The 18,299-nt window shown below is 38.6% G+C and overlaps 1 protein-coding gene across 1 annotated transcript in view; it reads right to left on the reverse strand.

Moving 5' to 3' along the window:
* The window catches only part of MCUB (mitochondrial calcium uniporter dominant negative subunit beta), a 45,072-nt gene that overhangs the window by 1,761 nt on the left and 25,012 nt on the right, over nt 1-18,299 (reverse strand). The window contains exons 2-7 of the mRNA XM_062574953.1: nt 9,247-9,322; nt 8,691-8,861; nt 2,996-3,100; nt 2,625-2,785; nt 1,631-1,834; nt 93-209 (exon numbers count right to left, since the gene is read on the reverse strand). Of these exons, the coding sequence (XP_062430937.1) occupies nt 93-209; nt 1,631-1,834; nt 2,625-2,785; nt 2,996-3,100; nt 8,691-8,861; nt 9,247-9,322 (834 nt within the window). The remainder of the gene's footprint in view (nt 1-92; nt 210-1,630; nt 1,835-2,624; nt 2,786-2,995; nt 3,101-8,690; nt 8,862-9,246; nt 9,323-18,299) is intronic.

Genomic DNA, 18,299 nt, shown 5'->3' on the forward strand with positions numbered 1-18,299 from the left:
AACCTTGAAGTCACTTTTCTGTAAGCTGAGAGTTTACCTGAAAAGTCATACCCCAGAGACCACCCCTGTATTTAAGGACTTTGTGTAAATACCTCTGCTAGATCTTCTTTTAGCTTGTTATACCGTTGCACATTGAAACACTGGCTTTTGGATTTCCGATAGAAGTAGTGGAGGAACTGTCTGTCTTTAGCGTCTGAATAAATGTAGTCCTGGTAGAGAAAGCAGGAACATACTTGAGGTTAGCAAGAAAAATGGCAGAGGTCAGAAGATTATGTGTACAAAGGATTTTTTAATAGAACTTTAGCCTGTTTCAGGAACTATCCTAGTTCAAGGGCAGGTGGGGGGTAGGTACGAGGGTATTATGTATGTATGTATCTTGCTAACAGGCTACATACAAAGGTTCTATATATCATAAGAACTTTTTAGATACAGGTTAGGAATCACTGCTACTAGGTCTATAGGAGTTTTCAACCATGATAAAGGCGTATCTTAATTTTCATGACTGGAGCCATCTGAATAAATGGACATGACTTTCCAAGGAGTCAGAGAAAGTCAGCTATTCAACTGCTTTTCTCTAAGATATATTTGAAAATGTCAAACAGTGGCACCACTGGCTGTTCAAAAAACCTCTATTTATATATAAAAAGTAGAAATGCCTTAGCCGTTCTTAAAAATTAGTGAGAAGGACTGAAACTCACATTCAGAGCCAGCTGTTCATAAGAACAGCCACGTCTCCTCTTTCTACTAAACGAATCTGACATCTCATGAGTTCTATAATTGGTATTATGGAAGTAAGTGTTGGTTATTCTTCCATATAACTCCCCAACAAGCAGAGCTTTGCATCACGTGAAGTTCAACATGAAGACATCCACTTTGAGAATAGAGTACAAACCCCAAAAGAGGAAAAAGAAACATTTCTCCAAGCAATAAGTGATTTCAGGACTAGTCTGCATTCTGCAGTTCAGTGAGGATCTGCTTTTTTTGTTACTTAGCAAAATTTCTTCTTCTAAACAACATCCAATTCCCCCCCCATTTCAGTTGTCATGGATTTACCTCCATTCACGCAAAGATAAAAATAATAAGGCTATAGACAGCAAAGCAATATAAATTTTTTTATGCACTGAAGCAGATGTATTTCAGTAATGCAACTCCAGACTTCCCCCAGTTTGCCAAATTTTGCCAAATTTCCTGCCGGTTTACCCCCTGCACTGTTTGTATGTGAACTCCAGCAAATAAAAGATGCTGTTTCAGTCATTTGCTTCCTGGTCTGCTCCTCAGGTAGTCTTCATGAACCACCACAGTGCTACTAGTTACCCTCCCTTTACAGCCATGAGCAAGGTGCTAATTACATTTCAAAGTGATTTACAAGTTAAAAGGACACATTTCATTCATCACTTTTGATTCTCCAGGTTACAAAATCTTAGAGATAACAGTTCTACTCAGCAGCTTGTATGCAGTTCACGTGCAACAGTGCCTGGCTTGTTTTCACACAGTGAGCAGCTATGTTAGAAAACAACCAAGTGTCCATCTGATGATACTAAATTACTTTCATCATAAGCCAAGCATTATGATTTTCACAGTCAATTTTCCTCTTTTACAATATTCCAGACACGCACAGATAAGGACTTACCTGTTTCGTTAGAACAAAGTAGGCGTAGAAAGCCATGGCACTCCCGTAAGTGATAAAGTATGTGACTGGCTCCATGATATCCCAGGAATAGACCCACCACGTGAGCCAGGCCAGCGCTCCCCCTTGTGTCGACATCAGAGCTAAGCCCACCCATAGAAGCCTAGAGGTCTTTGCATCTGCACTGTCCGTGATTCTAGCTTTCATCTAAGGAAAAGAAATACAGAAATGTGTTTAGCTAAAACATAAGAGTGACTGATTAGCAGCTTTTCAACTATGTTCTCTGCTGCTGAGACAGATCCGTTTGTCAGGGCTCTCCCCTTTCCTAGTCACAACTGAAGTCCAAGGACAGCAGGCACCTCCTAGCTGTTGTGCTCCAGATGCTGCTGTTATTTCTTCTTCCTACTACTAGGGATTTATGTCTACTGGATTTCCTGTTATCATTCAAGACAGCTCTGGTTAATGCTTTCTGAGCCTGGTCCTCACATAGCAGGTCTGAAGCCAACAGTAGCAAGGAAAAGTTTGTTCATCCTGTTAGGCTTTTTCTGTCTTTCCCCCTTCTTGCCGGGTGAGCATAGCCTTCCCTGCATCAACACTCATACCTTCCCTTCCTGGATTATGGCAGTCAGCAGTCTGAACAATTTGGATGCCCTGGTGATCACAGAAAAACCTAGCCTAAGCCACAGATGATTTCTACCTCGCTGCCGTTTTTTCTATAATGAGTATTCAGAACTGATACAGCAAAAGGTGACTAAGCAGACTCTCACTTTAATACTAGCCACAGAAAGGCTTGTTCATGACAGTTTTCTCTAGTTTTGCTGGTTTCTACATAGGGAATGCGCACAGCGGGAAGGAAAAGAATTGAGCTGAAAATAATCCTGACAAACAAGTGAGACACACTCTAGCCATTTGTGCTGATCTCTTCATATGACAAAACTTAGTCTTGCTGAAAAAAACACTTTTGTATTTTACAGTAAAAATAAACATCCTTTCCAACCTGTTCAAGAGGCATCAGCTGCTCTTTCAGATATTCCAGTTTCTGTAGTAATTCTCTCTCTTTCCTGATCTGGTGATCTTCTATGTGTACAGCCACGAACAGTCTGTGAACCAAGGATTTGATATCTTCCATTTCAGTAGCATGCTCACTACTCAGCTTACCTAAGAAGAAAATGCTTGTCATATACAACATTTGAAAAGCTTGCCCCTCTTCATTCTCTTCTCTCCCACCCCTCAAAAAAAGCAGTGCCATCAGATGAAGAAAAGCAAAGAGTGATTCCTTTCTGCAGACAGGTTTCTGTTTTCTGAGGTTTTTTGATGCCTTTCACTAGATGAAATGAGATAATCAGAGTCATTAAGTGTAGTTCATACCTTTTTTAGGAGCTGACACACTGTATGCTGTGTTGTTGATAACAAGTTTAAAGTCATTCATCAGTAAGACCTCCATCAAGGTTGTATCAGAGACCTTGCTACCATCTGCAGAAGAAAGATTTACATTACAAAACATAGTAGTCATAAAAGATCTTAAAGATCAGCTGATGTTCTTTTGGAAAGGTTCTCTATCAATAACATTTGGAAGGGCATGGTACTTTGAATAAGTTTGGTAACTGATACTAAACAGGAAATTTCTAGTATGGTCCTATGTTTTCTGCTATTGCTCACTTCCATTCTGTGCAGGAAACTTTTCCCTTCCATTTTTGAAGGGGAACACATCAAGACAGAGCATATGACTGAAGACTTTCTCTACTAGCATCATTCAGATTTTAAAATTCTCTCAGTTTCACTGGTCTTCACTATTATTTTTACTAGTATTTTACTCCTATTTTGCTACTTAGTCTTTACTATATTTGTCCTAAATTTGACTTAGTTTGGGAATCAGCTGGAGTTTAGCCGGACACCATTTTCAAGGAAAAATCAGTGTTAAAGAGCTCAGTTCCACAGGAACCGGCAGAACCAGGTTGCCCCTTTCTCTTACAGACATTTCTCACTCATTAAATATCACCATGGCTCTTAAGCGTTAACATCAGTATTTGCATTGTTTGGATAAAGGACAACGTATTACTGAAGACCTTCAAAATTTACACACATACATTCAAGGATTTAGAGCATGCATGTGAATTTGAAAATACTGTATTTCCTAAATATCCTCCACTCAAAAAAACCCTCAACAATTTATATAGGTCGTCATCAACAAATAAACAAAGAAACAAATTGTAGCTCTCTGTTTAAGAGATTTTATAAATCTCTACACATGAAAATGACCCTATGAATTAAAAGGAATATGCATATTTAAGTAAGCCTTTAGGAAGCTAGGTTTGGGGTTCATTTTTAAGAGCTTTAATAGATGTAAAAATCTGGTCTGTGATTACAGAATTGTTTAGAAACTTAATGATATTGTTGCTACTATGAGCAGGCTTGTGTATTTTCTTGTTATGATTGCCGTGATCATGACTAAAATTGACCCACTGGGAAAGTGAGGACAGAGGAGGAAGAAATGTCTTGCATAAAACCACAACAAATTGCGATGGGAAGACTTTTCTTTCACCATCCACGCACAAGTTTGTATCCTCACTTGAGCCTAGAACAAAGGGTTTTTGAAAATAAACCAATCTTCAAAGACCTCACCTTCAATTACAGGTATCTGTCTTTCCTTGAACAAGCTCTTCTGGTCAAAAAGAACAATACTTGTCAGCAGTATTCTCCAGATTTTTACTAACAATCAGTACGAAAGGCAGCATTTTGTACTTGTAATCATTCTGTTTTAAAACCAGTTATAACAGAGAGTAGACTGTCCAGTACAAGAGAGACCAGGAATCACAGAGGTGTTAATAGAAAAAGCTCTGCAGAACCTTGTTCTATTCTTTTATGCAAAACTTTACAGGAACACTATCCCATCAGCAACATAGAGAATAGGCTGAGAAGAAAAATCATTCACATCTAGTTTCAGTAACTTAAAACTGGAAACAAGGGGGCAACCGATATTCAATCAAGAAAGCTCCTTGCTGTTTTTGTTTGTTTATTTTTCCTCCTTTCATATTTGTTGCTTCTTTTCATTCCCTCTCTACCATTTTCCTTGCAGAAAGCCCTTTCATCCAAAAGGCAGCACTCGTGTCTGCCTAGGGCTTACAGAAGATCTGCCGTTATTAGGTGGAACCCAATTTCAATAAATTAATTGGTTTGTATCCAACAGCACTGACACACTGCAGGCCCTTCCCAGGGCATTCTCAACACAGCAGACCTTGCAAGATTACTACTCTGGCAACATTGCTGATCTCTCAAACAACAGGAAAGATCTGCATCCAAATGAGAAAAGGATCTCTTCCGATCTGACATTCAAAACACTAGGGCAAATGCAATCTAAAACCTGCTGAAATTTAAAAGATCTGGTTTGCACAATGCTTTTGATCTGCTTTTTGTTTCATTGTTTGCAGTGGCCTGACACTTGTACAGGACTTGTTTCCTGTGGTATGTGACTACCTTCCTACTTGCCGGCTTTCATTCCTCCTGCTCATTTCACTGTCTACAGTACCTCCATGTAGCTAAGAGGCAAAAGATCACGTCCCATACCACCGGGTGCTGAAGAGGCAGGAGAGGAGCTCCCAGAGTCATTTGCAGCAAGACCTAATGGTGGATCCCCAGGGTTCTCCTTGGCCTGTGGCCAGCGACATAAGCCCCATTGATTCACTTCCTTTCCCAAAAGGGTGTTCAGACAGCCCAAGGACCTACGGGGCTGCAGAACACTGCTGCCGGACATATGACATAGCTGTGGTGCAAGGGCTCCAAAGCCAGAGGCCAGCTGCTCCACAGCAGCTCTTTAACTTTCATTTCCTATACATAAAAAGAGCACCTTCCCCCTGGGCCTATGAATGGGTGCACAGGAGGCAGAAAACAGAAGCTTTACTGCTGACAAGAATAACAATCAGGCTGTGAAACTTAATGAAGGTTTTTGTATGTAAGCATTTGTCGCAGCACTACTGCTCCAGCTCTTCCATCTGTCTCCATGTGCTCACTATAGAAAGATGCTGCTGATAAACCCACATCTGTAATTATTTATTCATTGGAACTCTGCTGTCTGGTCCCATCTGCTGAGACTTAGATTACTGAGCTCTGACAGCAAATGCACCAGGTGGCTCCCTGACCCACTCTGGGGGTAGAAAGGCCAATTTGGAAGACTATCACTTTCAACCCAAAATTTGAAATTTTAATGTACCCATCCGTTTTTTAAAAACAATTTAATAGGACATCAAAGCTCATTTGCATGTAAATTATTAAGGTGACATTTATAAAGTGACATTTAAGCAAAAAATGCTTTTCAAAGGAAGTGCCAGACAGGCTCTTTGTACTGCATCTGATACAACACAGACTTATTAGCTTGTCCTACCTTTCATTCACTGAAAAGCATAAAAGTGTTCAGTTTTGTTGGTAAGTTTTTTTAATATAAAATTCCATCAAAGCTTTCAGCAAAAAGCTGCTTTCCTTCTTATATCTAAGCGTAAGTGTTCAAATGTGGACAAGAAGCCATTTTTTTGGTCTACAGAAATTTTTCAGGGCTAGAATCAAATCTGCAGAAAATGACAGTGAGCATTGAATATGTTTCTATGCCTTCAATTACGATTGGGTTTCATTTAATTGCTAAGCAAACAAGAAAAACATCTACTCCAAATCAAACCTTCATAAGTTTTCTTAAATAATGTATGTTTAAATTCCATTCATAGTGTTCAACCAGTATTTTCTCTCCACAGTATTAGTTTCCTAATAAATTAAACACCAAAGCGGTTTACTACCATTACAACTGCCTCACAGTTGAAAATATGCAGCAGAGAACTATATAATAGCCATTGTTTTAATCAAAGCATACAATGTTTTATTCCAAAGCCAGGGGTTTAAACAGATGACATGAGGGGAAAAAAGCCCCAAAAGCCCTGCTTCCTTTACATTTAGGAACCTGATGCACATCTATTAAAAAAAAAATAAATAAATAAATAAAGCTCAACTTCTAGATTAGATTTCTTATGGAAATTACCTCATGCTTCACAAGTAACTGAAGTTTGCACTGAAGCAGAACAAGTAGTTAACATAAAGCTTTTGCTAAGACAACACAGAAGAATGGGATTCAGCAGTGAATCAGGTGCTCATTCTGCACAAGTCTGCACAGACAGCAGTACTCACCAGTACCTGTTCACAGGAGCAGGTTCTTGGTTAGCTCTGTCTGATCACATTAAACAATCATTTTAAGTGAAAACTTGGATGCTAATGGGAACAGCTGCTGCTGACAATGATCATCACAGTGCCTTTTGAAAATACATTCGAGTCTTACAAAACACCTTTTGCAATGCTTTTAAGTCACTTACCTGCATAAATGTATTGAATCAATTAAAGCAACAGTTTGTCTACATGCTTCACAGAGTCAGAAAATTAAAACAACAACAAAAACTTTCAGAGAACAAATTAAATTATAAGAATACAGTAAGAGCCATTTCATAGTTCAAGTGTGAGTTGCTCTTTTAATCTGCAGAGGAGAAAAAAAGATCTAAGCTCATGCTTCTAAGTTCATAACAAGTCTAAAGTGGTAACACGCCACTTAGAGATACTTCTGAATTATGAGTGTTCAATAGCAGGGACAAAGTACTTCTAATTGAGAGGGCATCTTCGTTATCAACCAATTATAAAATGATTTCCCCAAAACTAGGGTAGGGGACAGGGAGAGATCAGTCACCTCTAGCAGGTAAATAACTCCTGCTAGCAAGCTTGCCTAGTTTTGAATTGCAAATAAAAGAAAAGCAAAGTGTCTAGCTACAGTTCAAAAATCTATACAAACAATGCACTCTGGTAACACAGCAAGGAATATTATGTTCTCAGAAACTGTGGCCATATTAATCAATGCTAGGAAAAACTAGTTTTCTTCACTTAAAATAGGAGCTGAGAGAAAAGAAAGATGGGGTAGCATTTTGATAAGCAGCTATGAGGACTTTTAAGTATTAGTTCCACTAAGAATCAGCGTTTTTAAGTGACATAAAACATTTCTCCTACCTGCGTATTTCATCATATTAACACACGACCTCAGCTATGGAAGCTGCCTTGCAGTCTGGATCTTCAGTGCAGTCTTAGCCACAGCACCATTTTTTTTTTTTTTTTAAAAAAAAACTCTTTAATTCCAGTTAGCTAAACATAGTACCTTGCTTGTACTTACTGAATCTCTCTCTCGTTGATTGGAAGCATAACTTTCAAAAGAATTAAGCAATTTGCAGCTCACACTTCATTTCTTACTCTGACTTTTAAATGTGACTTTTGGATCAAGTCTTCGGGCCTTTTAGAAGGCGCCCAATCATTAGACTTGCACAATCTGTTTCCTCTGAGCTAGCAAAGTTTTGAGGGCTTGTAGCACGCTTCAAGAAACACTTTACGGAGCAGGTGCTACGCAAGACAGCACGAAACTTCTACCTTTCCGGCTTAGCAGACATCAGTATCTAATATTAAGTTTTCATGCACATGAAGTTCATGAATGCAGTGGGATCCACATAGATCATATCATCTCCGTTGCTCTCAAAGCTGTAAATATGTTGCTCCACACAGTATTTCCCTGCTTTACTAAGCACTCTCAAAGGCAACTCTCTGTGGCTTCTTGATTTTCTAGGAGCACCAATCTATTTTCAGTTCCTTTCGAAGTCGCTGGACTCAGGAGCAAAGGAAACATTATGAATGTACGCAGTTATGAACCTTCCAACCAATCTTTCTTTACCCCATCTTTCGTCTGTGTATTACCTAAGGGGGGGGGGGGGGAGGAACCCAGCTGCTTGCTGGGTGGCTGCTCATTTAAAAAGTGATCACAGAGGACAAGAAAATAAAAGAGATATCAAAGAAACCTGAAAAGATAAATTTATTCTAAAACAGCATGACAAAGAAAAGCTACTCGAAAAAGGCAATAGAGGAAATTGGATGTAAGGAAGGTTATAGTAGTATGTCCAATTCTGTTTTTTAAATGAGCCTTTCCAAAAGGACTCAGATATTGATATCTGAAACAAGTAAACTCCAGAATCATTCAAAAAATGATAGAAATGCAAGATACCAGTTGCAAAGATTTCTGCCCTCTCAATTCCTTTATCTTCTCTCTGTACATCCCGCAGAAATGCTCCAACTGTTACTACCATTGGCTTGATAGTAAACTGACAACGTTCTCCTCTTGTAGGCAACGTAAGAGCTATTACAGGAAGACCATATCTGTAATTAATAGTTACTTCTGAAAAAAAAAAAAAAAAAAAGTGAGTGAAAAAGCCATATTGTAAACCATAGCTAAAGTCAGCTGTTTTTAAAATAAGTGTTAAAGAAAGAAAGACCACACACCACATTCTAGATTGTTCTTATGAATAGTGTCCCAGAAATGGAAATACTGTATGTGCAACAAGCAACTAATTTAAACTTACCCTATCTCCATAAAATAAGTATATGCCATCCCAGCTTTAATCACAGAGCAACACAGATCGGGGTGGTGGTGGTGGGGGGTAACGTACAATGATGCCCAATAATGCCCACTCCACATTTTAATCTTCCCCCCACCATAGTCTGAAGCTGGAATTGAGAAGTCTGTTGATGAAGAGAGGAAAGAACCTGACAGGAAACGTTACCATCAGATGGCACCAGTGTACTGTAACATGCTCCTTTCCGGTGTATCCAACTTCTAGTTTGCCTCAACAGCTGCACCTGCAACACAGACAAAGCGAATCTGTTTTTAGAAAGGTTAGGACACAAGATTTATCTAGTAAAAAAGGCAGCCTGTCATGGTGATCTACTTCTGTGTGATCTGACGGAAGAGATGTATTTCTGGAAAACACCATTGCTTTATCAGTTTCTTGTCATTAAAGGACACAAACATCCCTTTTAGACTTTTAGAAAGCCTAAGTTTTGTTAAAGGTATCAGGGTATTGCCTATACCCTGTTTAACTTCTTGGCTTGCATGGTATAAATAACCTAAATTAAACCGTCCAGAAAAGCAAAGCAAAGCAAATAAACTCAAAAAAAAAAAAAAAAAAAAAAAAAAAAAAAAAAACAAAAAAAAACAAAAAAAAACAACAATCCCAACATCCACCAGCATTCCTGAAATATTTCACTAAACTCTTATGATAAGCTCTCTCCTCTCCCGCAAAAAACCAATCACTTGAAAGATCTCTACACTGTGGGCTAGAAACACTGTGTCCACCCAGAGCTGTTTGGAGGCCACAATGCAATCTAAAACAACAGGCATGGTCTCAGTGAAAAGTTCTCTACTACTGAATATTAAACAGAATTACATTCATCGTACCATCAAATAAAATGAAAGCCAACTTAGCTCTAGCAGAGACGATTAGAAACCCCAGATCCCATTCAGGCACAAAAGAAATACAGCTGAACTGTTGAGCCTGCAGAGACCCTTTTAACTAAAAGTGCAGCCAATGTTGTGAGGAGCATGGCCTGACACTGCAAGATATTTGCCTAATGACCGACGACTCTCAAAGACTGGCAATAGAGGTCTGAAACACCGGTATTACCCAAAGAGACACAACAAAGCTTTGTCAGATGTCACAAAAGTACATTTTTTTGCTTTCTTTTCTTTTTTTTTTTTTTTTTATTTTTCCTTTCAGAAGCCTATCTTCTGCTATCACTACTCAAGGAATATTTTTAATTTAAAAACATTAGAATGGCTGTGACTTTGCTGATGCTGCCTGCTTTCAAGCTTCCGTTATTGACATCTATGTTTTAAAACACTACCTTAGCTGAAATGCTGACTCAGTGAAGTCAGCAGCAAGATTTCTATTGAATTCAATGTAAGTCTGGTTTTCACCTTCTTCCTACAGGGATTTAAAATACCAAATGTATAGGCAACAACATTTCCTGGATATCCAAACAACCACTACTAGCTATGATGCACAGCGCTATCAGTCTCCCCTGTATTTTTTACAGCAAGTCTTTATATTTACACCTTTCTGCTATAGTCAGCAGAGTAAACAGCAAAACTAAGAATTTCTAATAAAGTTTTCCGCAGGTTTTTTCCTAAAGTTTATTATCATAAAAAAAAAATTAAATACAAGTAGCTCAAAGCCTCTGTATGCCTGGATGGTCTAGCACCTGCACTGCTATGCACTTGCCATGCCTCCCTGAAGGGTTAGCAAACCTGCATTTTAGCTTCTCACTTTTAACCCTCAAATCCTTTGAACTTCAGTCAATTAAAAGATGTTCTACTTCCTCTACTAATTTACTTAGAACATCTATTTCAAAGACTGGCACCCCCCCCCCCCAAAAAAAACCCTGCTTTTTCTGAATACAATCCAGTTTATCCAATGTTTAAGGAACTCCTTTAAATGTTACTCTAAAAGCCACGCAGAACACAAAAACAATCGTCAATATTCCCGTTTTTCTTTTCCTCAGGCTTGTGGTAACATTGATACGCATCAGATGCAGTCATTTGGTTTCCCAACAAAAATGGATCATCCCCAAAGGCTGTAAGGCAATGCTTACATGGCATAACCTGTAATGTAGCTACATACTTTGGGATAGGTTTAAGCGAAGCTCCACTAACAAATCAAACTGCTGTGGATAGCAGAATCTCTAGCCTGGAACACCAAAAGGTCCGTTTTACACTGGCAGATTTTCTGTAGGCCATCTGCACTAAATCCTCTCACCTGATTAATTAACCAAGCGGCATTTGCAGTTCAAACACAGTTTTGTCTCCAAACCCCTCTCTGGTGCCTATCTGAATGGAAGCACAACATTTGGGGAAAGCATTACTAAAAACAAACTCAAAAACAAAATAAATAAATCCTGGTGATGTTTATAGTCTGTACTAAAGAACAAGCCACAGCACTGACTTAGAAAATGGACAAGGTGATCTGTGACCATTCTGTTCACATTCTTCCACCTGCATCCAGATCTATATATGAATTTTATGTAACATGAAATTTCAAATTATTTATCATCATTATTATGTGTTTGCCATACTCATTGTTAATGCTTTACTTCTGAGAGAAAGTAATGGAACACAAAAAACCTCTTACATTTCAAAGATTTGAAAACAGTTTAGTTTTTAATCCTGGAACTTTAACACAAGATCATTGGAAAAATCAAATTTACTCCTTGCCTCTGTAATCTACATATGCATAAACAGATGACCTACTAGAAAAGAAAGTCTGCCTCTATGTTTTGAGGTTAAGACGACAATCTTGATAACCTTTGATTATTTTGTAAAACATTATGTATATATAGTTTGTGTGGCAAAGGAAAAAAAAAAAAAAAGAAAGACAGCAGGTATTCTAAGATATTTTATTTAATTTCTTCTGAGCATAGTAAATTGCATTCTTAAAAGCACTCGGATACACAGGGGCAATCTACATATTCCCTATATCAGCTAGACCAATTATTGGCAAGCTAGTAAGCTAGTAACTACTAATAAGGTACGAAAGTATGTAAAAAAATTGAAGTTACATTTAGTTTAGTTTACATAAAGTTACATTTAGTTCTAAAAAGAAAAATCTTCTCTTTATCAGCTTTGATTTAAAGGAATACATAGAGTACAGCTTATACTGGCAGTCGCAAAAACACATTTCTCTGAAGGAGTCTAAAATGTTTCCACTGTACTTGTACCTTCACAAACTGGCAAGGCAGCTCCATAGTTATTATAAATACATCTGATCAATTTGCAGTTCTGAATTTCCAGGTGACATAGTATTTTCCAGGTCAAAGTTTTCAGCTCACAAGGGCAAATTCAATGCCTGACCAACTCTGCGAACAGTAAATCGGAGAAAACCCCTATTCATCAACATCCTACTTTAGGTTAGGACTATCATGTAAAGTTATGGCTGATTTGGATTTTTCTTCTGCTTTTGTAGCTTAGTTTTCTAAAATTACAAGACACATAATCATGTTATGTGTCTGTCTACTCTAAGTTTCTATTAAGAAGATTTAAAGTTATTTAATTACACAGTTACCAGCCATCCACAGTCATAAATAGTTAACAAGTGTTCTAAGATCGAACAGCATACGTCCTCCCTACTAGAATGCATAAAACACTAGCACATTAGAGATGTTAATTTTAAATTAAATGAGATTACAGAAAGGGTATGGTTGCTTTAAACTGGTATCTACTACCTTAGTCCTGCAGCAATCTTGCTGATCTGTACTACTAAAATAGAAAGAAGCAATGCTGTTGAGGAGTAAGGGTGGGCTTTTCCCCTTTACAGTGTTTACCAAGAACCTTTTGAACAATAATCAGTTTATATTTAGAGTAGTTTCAAGATGTTGAAGCCCCTCCACCCTCCCAGAAGGGGAGGAGGATGCAAAGGGGAGGAAGATATTCCCAAAGCAGATCTGCTGCTGCTGAAAGAAAAAAATAGCAGATTGATCTTTGAAAATAGCAGATTGCTTTAGGAGCTTCAATTTTTTACCCTTTATTCCTAAATTCTTCTTTAAATATCTATCACTCCAGCGTTCCCCAAACTGATGGGCCTAATGTAAACAATCCATGGTGTGAAAGCTGAGAAACTTGTCCATGTTTTAATAATGAAGTTTTTTCACAGATTACAATTTTCTCACTGCATGACAAATTGCCTCCATCTCTCCTTCCTCTTTGCCAGCTGGAGCACACCAGCTAGCGAGCAAGCATTCCTCCAGCACAGAAGAAACATGGCAGTTGAACGCCAACTGCTACAAGATCCATTTTGTTCCCATTCTCTTGGTGGGAGAAGCTCCACAGGAGAAGCCCAGCTCCTCCTGACGTTCTGTCTCTGTGCCTTACAAGCTTTTCCTGACTGACCATGGCAATACAAACTAGAAACTGGAAAGGCAGTAGTCGTTACAGGAGAAGTTGTCTCTCAGATAACAAAAGCCAATCTCACTGAGCTGTCTCTGAAGACAGGAACCTCGAAACTTCATTCCATGTTCAGTGTGAACAGACAAAAATATCCCCAACCAGCCAGTCAAACAAAAACGTACAAGTGTCCTCTTGGCCTCTTTATCTCCACTGATTTTAGAAAGACTCTCATGTTTAAAGGCCATCAGTAGTTTTACGTCCAAAGTATTTGCGAACTTCGCAATGTTTCAGAACCTGCCACCATTCACGTAGTCTGAGTGACGAGACAGGAAGAGCTCCGTGGTTACTCTTTTGAAAGACATATTATTTAATGACTGTTTTAGAAAAATTGAGTAATAACAAAACTCTTATTAAAAATACGGAAGAGACTTCTACAGGCTACTCTAAGAAAGCAATGTTTCATAAGAAAATGGTTTTATAAAATGCTCGCTGCATATACAGTTACTTCCTCTTCACTTCTGACTTACATTTAAGTCATTTTTCTTGCAGTCTTCCCAATCTGATCTGATCTCAGTCAGTGACAGCACAGCCTGTCCATGAGTCTTTTTTGGAGTATATCTGTCTTACCTCAGTAAAGGTACCAACTAACATCTGATGCAAATGAAAGAACCACCCTACATATTCTCTGACATTATACAGTGATTTTCTTCCTGCTGTTAATTTAGGCAGGTGTTTTGGAAGTCAGTCCAAGTGGTAGTCCTTGTTCTGATTCCCTGCGTAGACTTGGCAGAATCATTCGTTTTCAGATATGTCACTAACCTCAGAAGTATTTCTAAACTGAGGTGGTTAAACCTGGCATCAAGAGCCCAAAGTTACTACAGACTTGCACTCCAGTCATTTTCCACTGTTTAAAATGCCATAAATTAAGCTTACTCTTCTAGTTAAGATTGAAAGCTCAACAGCCAACAAGTATACATAGTAATTTGTTAAGTTAATGCCCAATCTGATAGCCCAGATTTACTTATATTAAATTCACAAACAAACAACCATGCAGAAGAACTAATGTCTTTTCAATAAAAAAAATACAAAATATCTGATCAGATAAATAACAAAAATATTACACACAACATGAGGACAGCAAACAACTTTTAAGAGACTTCTATTTTCCCACTTCATTATTAGAAAGAGAATCGCACAGTGCCACAATATGTTAGTACTGTTTATACGTTTACGATACACAGGCAACCAAGAGCATAGTCATATTTAAACTGCCTCAACACTATTTCAGCTCAGGTATCTCACAAGCAAGCAAATAACCTGCAGAAAGACAGGGATACTTTTTACTACAAAAACTTATTTGTCTTGAGTTGGTAGAATTTAAAAAAAAATAAATAAAGCAAGTAATCCTACACAATCAGCAGAGCAGCATCAGAGCTGCTGCTCATTTCTCAAATCTCTACAGCACTTACTGGGATGTGCATTTCAGGGCCCAGATTTACGCATAAGTAAACGGTCTGTTACACCCAATGGAAAAAAAAAATCTGCTATTTAAAATACAAAACTAGATTCCAGGGAGAGGTTAGTGCTGGCTATTATGCAAAATCAGCTCCCTAAATTCTTGCTTTATTTAGCCTTGCATATATTTTGACACAGAGTACTTCCACATGTCACTGTTCATTTGCACTTTACGCTCACAACTGCATCATACGGGAAAGCATAAGGGGAAGAACCGTGGAGTTATTTTTGTTACGTTGGCTGTTCAGTTTTATTAAAAATAAGCAGACAATCAAAACAGCAACAGTGTAGACCAAAAATAGAATAATTCTCTTATCTTGTATTTCCTCCCTAAACTCATCCACCCAAAAATCTTCTGCTTACAGCCTTGCAACAGGTATTCAAATCGAGGTGCCACAGGCTCCACGCTCCTCTCAGAAAGGCTGCGTTACAGGACATAGCCTGTCATTTATATTCTCTGTTTCCAAAGGGAGGACCTTATTTTTTACGCTTTTTTTTTTTTTTTTTTTTTTTTTTTTTTAAGAACAGTCACTGTTCAAATGACATCACTGTGACATCTGTCACAGGCAGGATACAGAAAATACAGTTTCCAATGACTTCCAGCTTACCGGGCAACTTCAGACATTTTACTGCACCTCAGCTCCCCATATCTTTATTTTTTTAAAAAAAGGAATAATGACAATTACTCTGATTTGTTCCAGCCACAGAAAGTTATCAGGGATAAAAAGGAATCAACCCCAGCAAGCACCCAGAGTTACCCACTAGCTACTGCTCCACTCATCAGCCGAACACTTGCGAAACCATATTATTTGGGTCGCCTGTACATTTTACCGGTAATTATATTTTGTTCTTGATCTTGAGGATACTTAAATACCAGTGGGCTACGTCTCACACAGCTGCCCCAAATACGTGATGTCACTGCATTCACAGTCATTTTGTGCTCCTGCTTCACTGTCACCTCTTTACAAATCCGAAGAGGAGGACGTTCTAGTCAGTGCTTCTGATCAATACGCAGGCAGTTTAGCTCAGCCAGGCCCTGTTGGTTCCAATCTGTTTTTCTAAGATTTAAAAGCGACCAATGCATCTTTCACAGTGCAGAGAGACTATGTATAAAATGGAGAAAGACAAATTTTCAAGTGAATTTCATAAGAACTGGCTCCAAGAATGTAATTTAGAAGTGATATACACTGAAGAGAATAGCAAAAACTTTCAAACACCACAAATATAATGAATGCTCAAGGATTCCCAGCAATCAGAGGAAACTGAACATTTTCTTCTCCTCTTGGTCAAGCTAGCCTGCCATTTCTTATCTCCATTATATTATGCATGATTACCTATTTCCTTACAAAACTGCACAGCAGTCAGAACGCAACCTTTGTCAAATAAGGAGTAGCTGTATTCCTTTCCTTTCCTTTCTGTTTTGAAATGCTGCATCATCAGCCACAGGCAGTTTGCAAGTAATCAGTAAAGAGTTTCTAATATAATTTTAAAAAGAAAAGAAAAAGATTGCTCACTTTTGTTTCATAAATAATGTCCTAGCACTTAATCGCAGAGCATGAACATGTAAGTGTAACAGAGTCAAAAGTTTCTACGAAAATCACATACTGTTTTTCAGGGACTCCACTGTTTTTCAGGGAAAAGGAAGCAATGTCAAATAAGTGCCACCTCTAGAGACTAGAGCAACAAATCAAAGAACAACTCTTGGCCAGAACTGCACATTAACTGGCGAAGGTTAACAGCAGCGCACTGACAAGAGACTCGTGCTCTGCCTCGCTCCCGGACGAGCACCCCAAACCCTGAGCTAAGGGAAGACAACAGCAGAGGTACCACCAAGACTCCCAGCTGCCTATTTGGTAGATATACTCTGCCTTTCTCTAGCCGAAATTAGAAAGGCCTGAAAACCGAGCAGATTTTTGTCAGTCAACTCCTTGGGTCCTTTCAAAATTCTTTTCTGGTAACAATAATATTATTTTGGATTGATCCAACCTGATCTATTTCTGTTCTGCTGCCAAACAGATAACATTCATTGTTTGCAGAACCCTAAAACTTGTATTCCAGCCTCGATCTCTGGAATAGCACTACAAAGCCCACGGCAAGGAGAAAATCTTGTTTTCTGATTCAGGCCCACAAACAGCGAGACAAACAGCACTGCTGCCCAGGCGGCTCCCCGGAGCTTGCAACCCTCACCAGTGAGGAACAGAAGCAAGAAACCCCATGTTTCTTCACTAGCTCACTTCTTCACTATTTGTATTATTATTCCTACGTACTGAATTTCCAACAGCTTTGCATGAGAGTTTAATAGATGAGAATAACCATCAGTACTGTCAAGAGTAGACCTGTGAGCAAGCTACGAGCTAGGAGCCTGGGGATTTACTTTTAACCAGCTATTCGTGATACAGGTAGGAGCTTTTCCCTCAATCACCTTCCCAAGTTTCCTAGATATTCCAAGTCTTCAGAATAGTGGCAACGATTTCAGACGATGGTCGCTTTCCTATGAGTTGTGCTATCTTCACAGTGCACTGAACTAGAGGTCTATGTTCATTTTTCACAGACTGTACATTCTACATTATTTCTGTTAAACTCCCTTTATAACTCTCGGATACAGAGTGCCCAGTTCTCAGAAATTAAAATAATATTTATTCAAATTAGCCAAGAATACACACGCAGACACTGCGACTACCTTCAGGGAGCTCCCAAAGGGCTACAGCAGTCTAAAGATAGATTTTTCTTGTAAGGATGTCTCTCATACTCTCATCAGCACACTGAACAGCTGCAAAAAAGCAGAGATCTATCACATATCCCTGTACTTACCAAACTCATCTGACCAATGCTGTCAACGCAGTAACAAACACATTGACACAAGGAAGAAAATAAAGTAATCTAAATAAAGTAGATAAAATAAACTAAACACAAAATTACAAAGATTCAAGTTTGCCATGTCCTGTTTCTCCAACGTGCTGCTGCACTGAGCAAAGTAGATGGCCCTCCTCACTGCCTATGAGGTTTAAAACAAACAAACAAAATCTCTGGCTTAAGAGGGTTTCTTCATTTCATAATATACACAGTAACTCCATGTAAACAGATATGAAAAGACAGGGTCCAACCCATGGTTTTAAACGCAAAGAATTGCCTCTGCTTAGACAGAAATTAGTCTTTGAAACAGGCACCCACACTGAAATGTCACTCTTCTTTTTCCCTAGGCCACAACACAAAGCGCTGAACCCCCTCCAATCACACTGAAATCATGTATTCATGGTCGAGCCATCTCCTCAGAGCAACATGCTTCCCCACTAGGATCAATAAATGGCCTCATGCTTTTGGCTGAGAGGCAAGTTCTTACTGCAGCAAATTCATCACAAAACTATTAATCTTCCATTTGATGTT

The sequence above is a fragment of the Rhea pennata genome, chromosome 4, assembly GCF_028389875.1.
Source record: "Rhea pennata isolate bPtePen1 chromosome 4, bPtePen1.pri, whole genome shotgun sequence".
Lineage (NCBI taxonomy): Eukaryota > Metazoa > Chordata > Aves > Rheiformes > Rheidae > Rhea > Rhea pennata.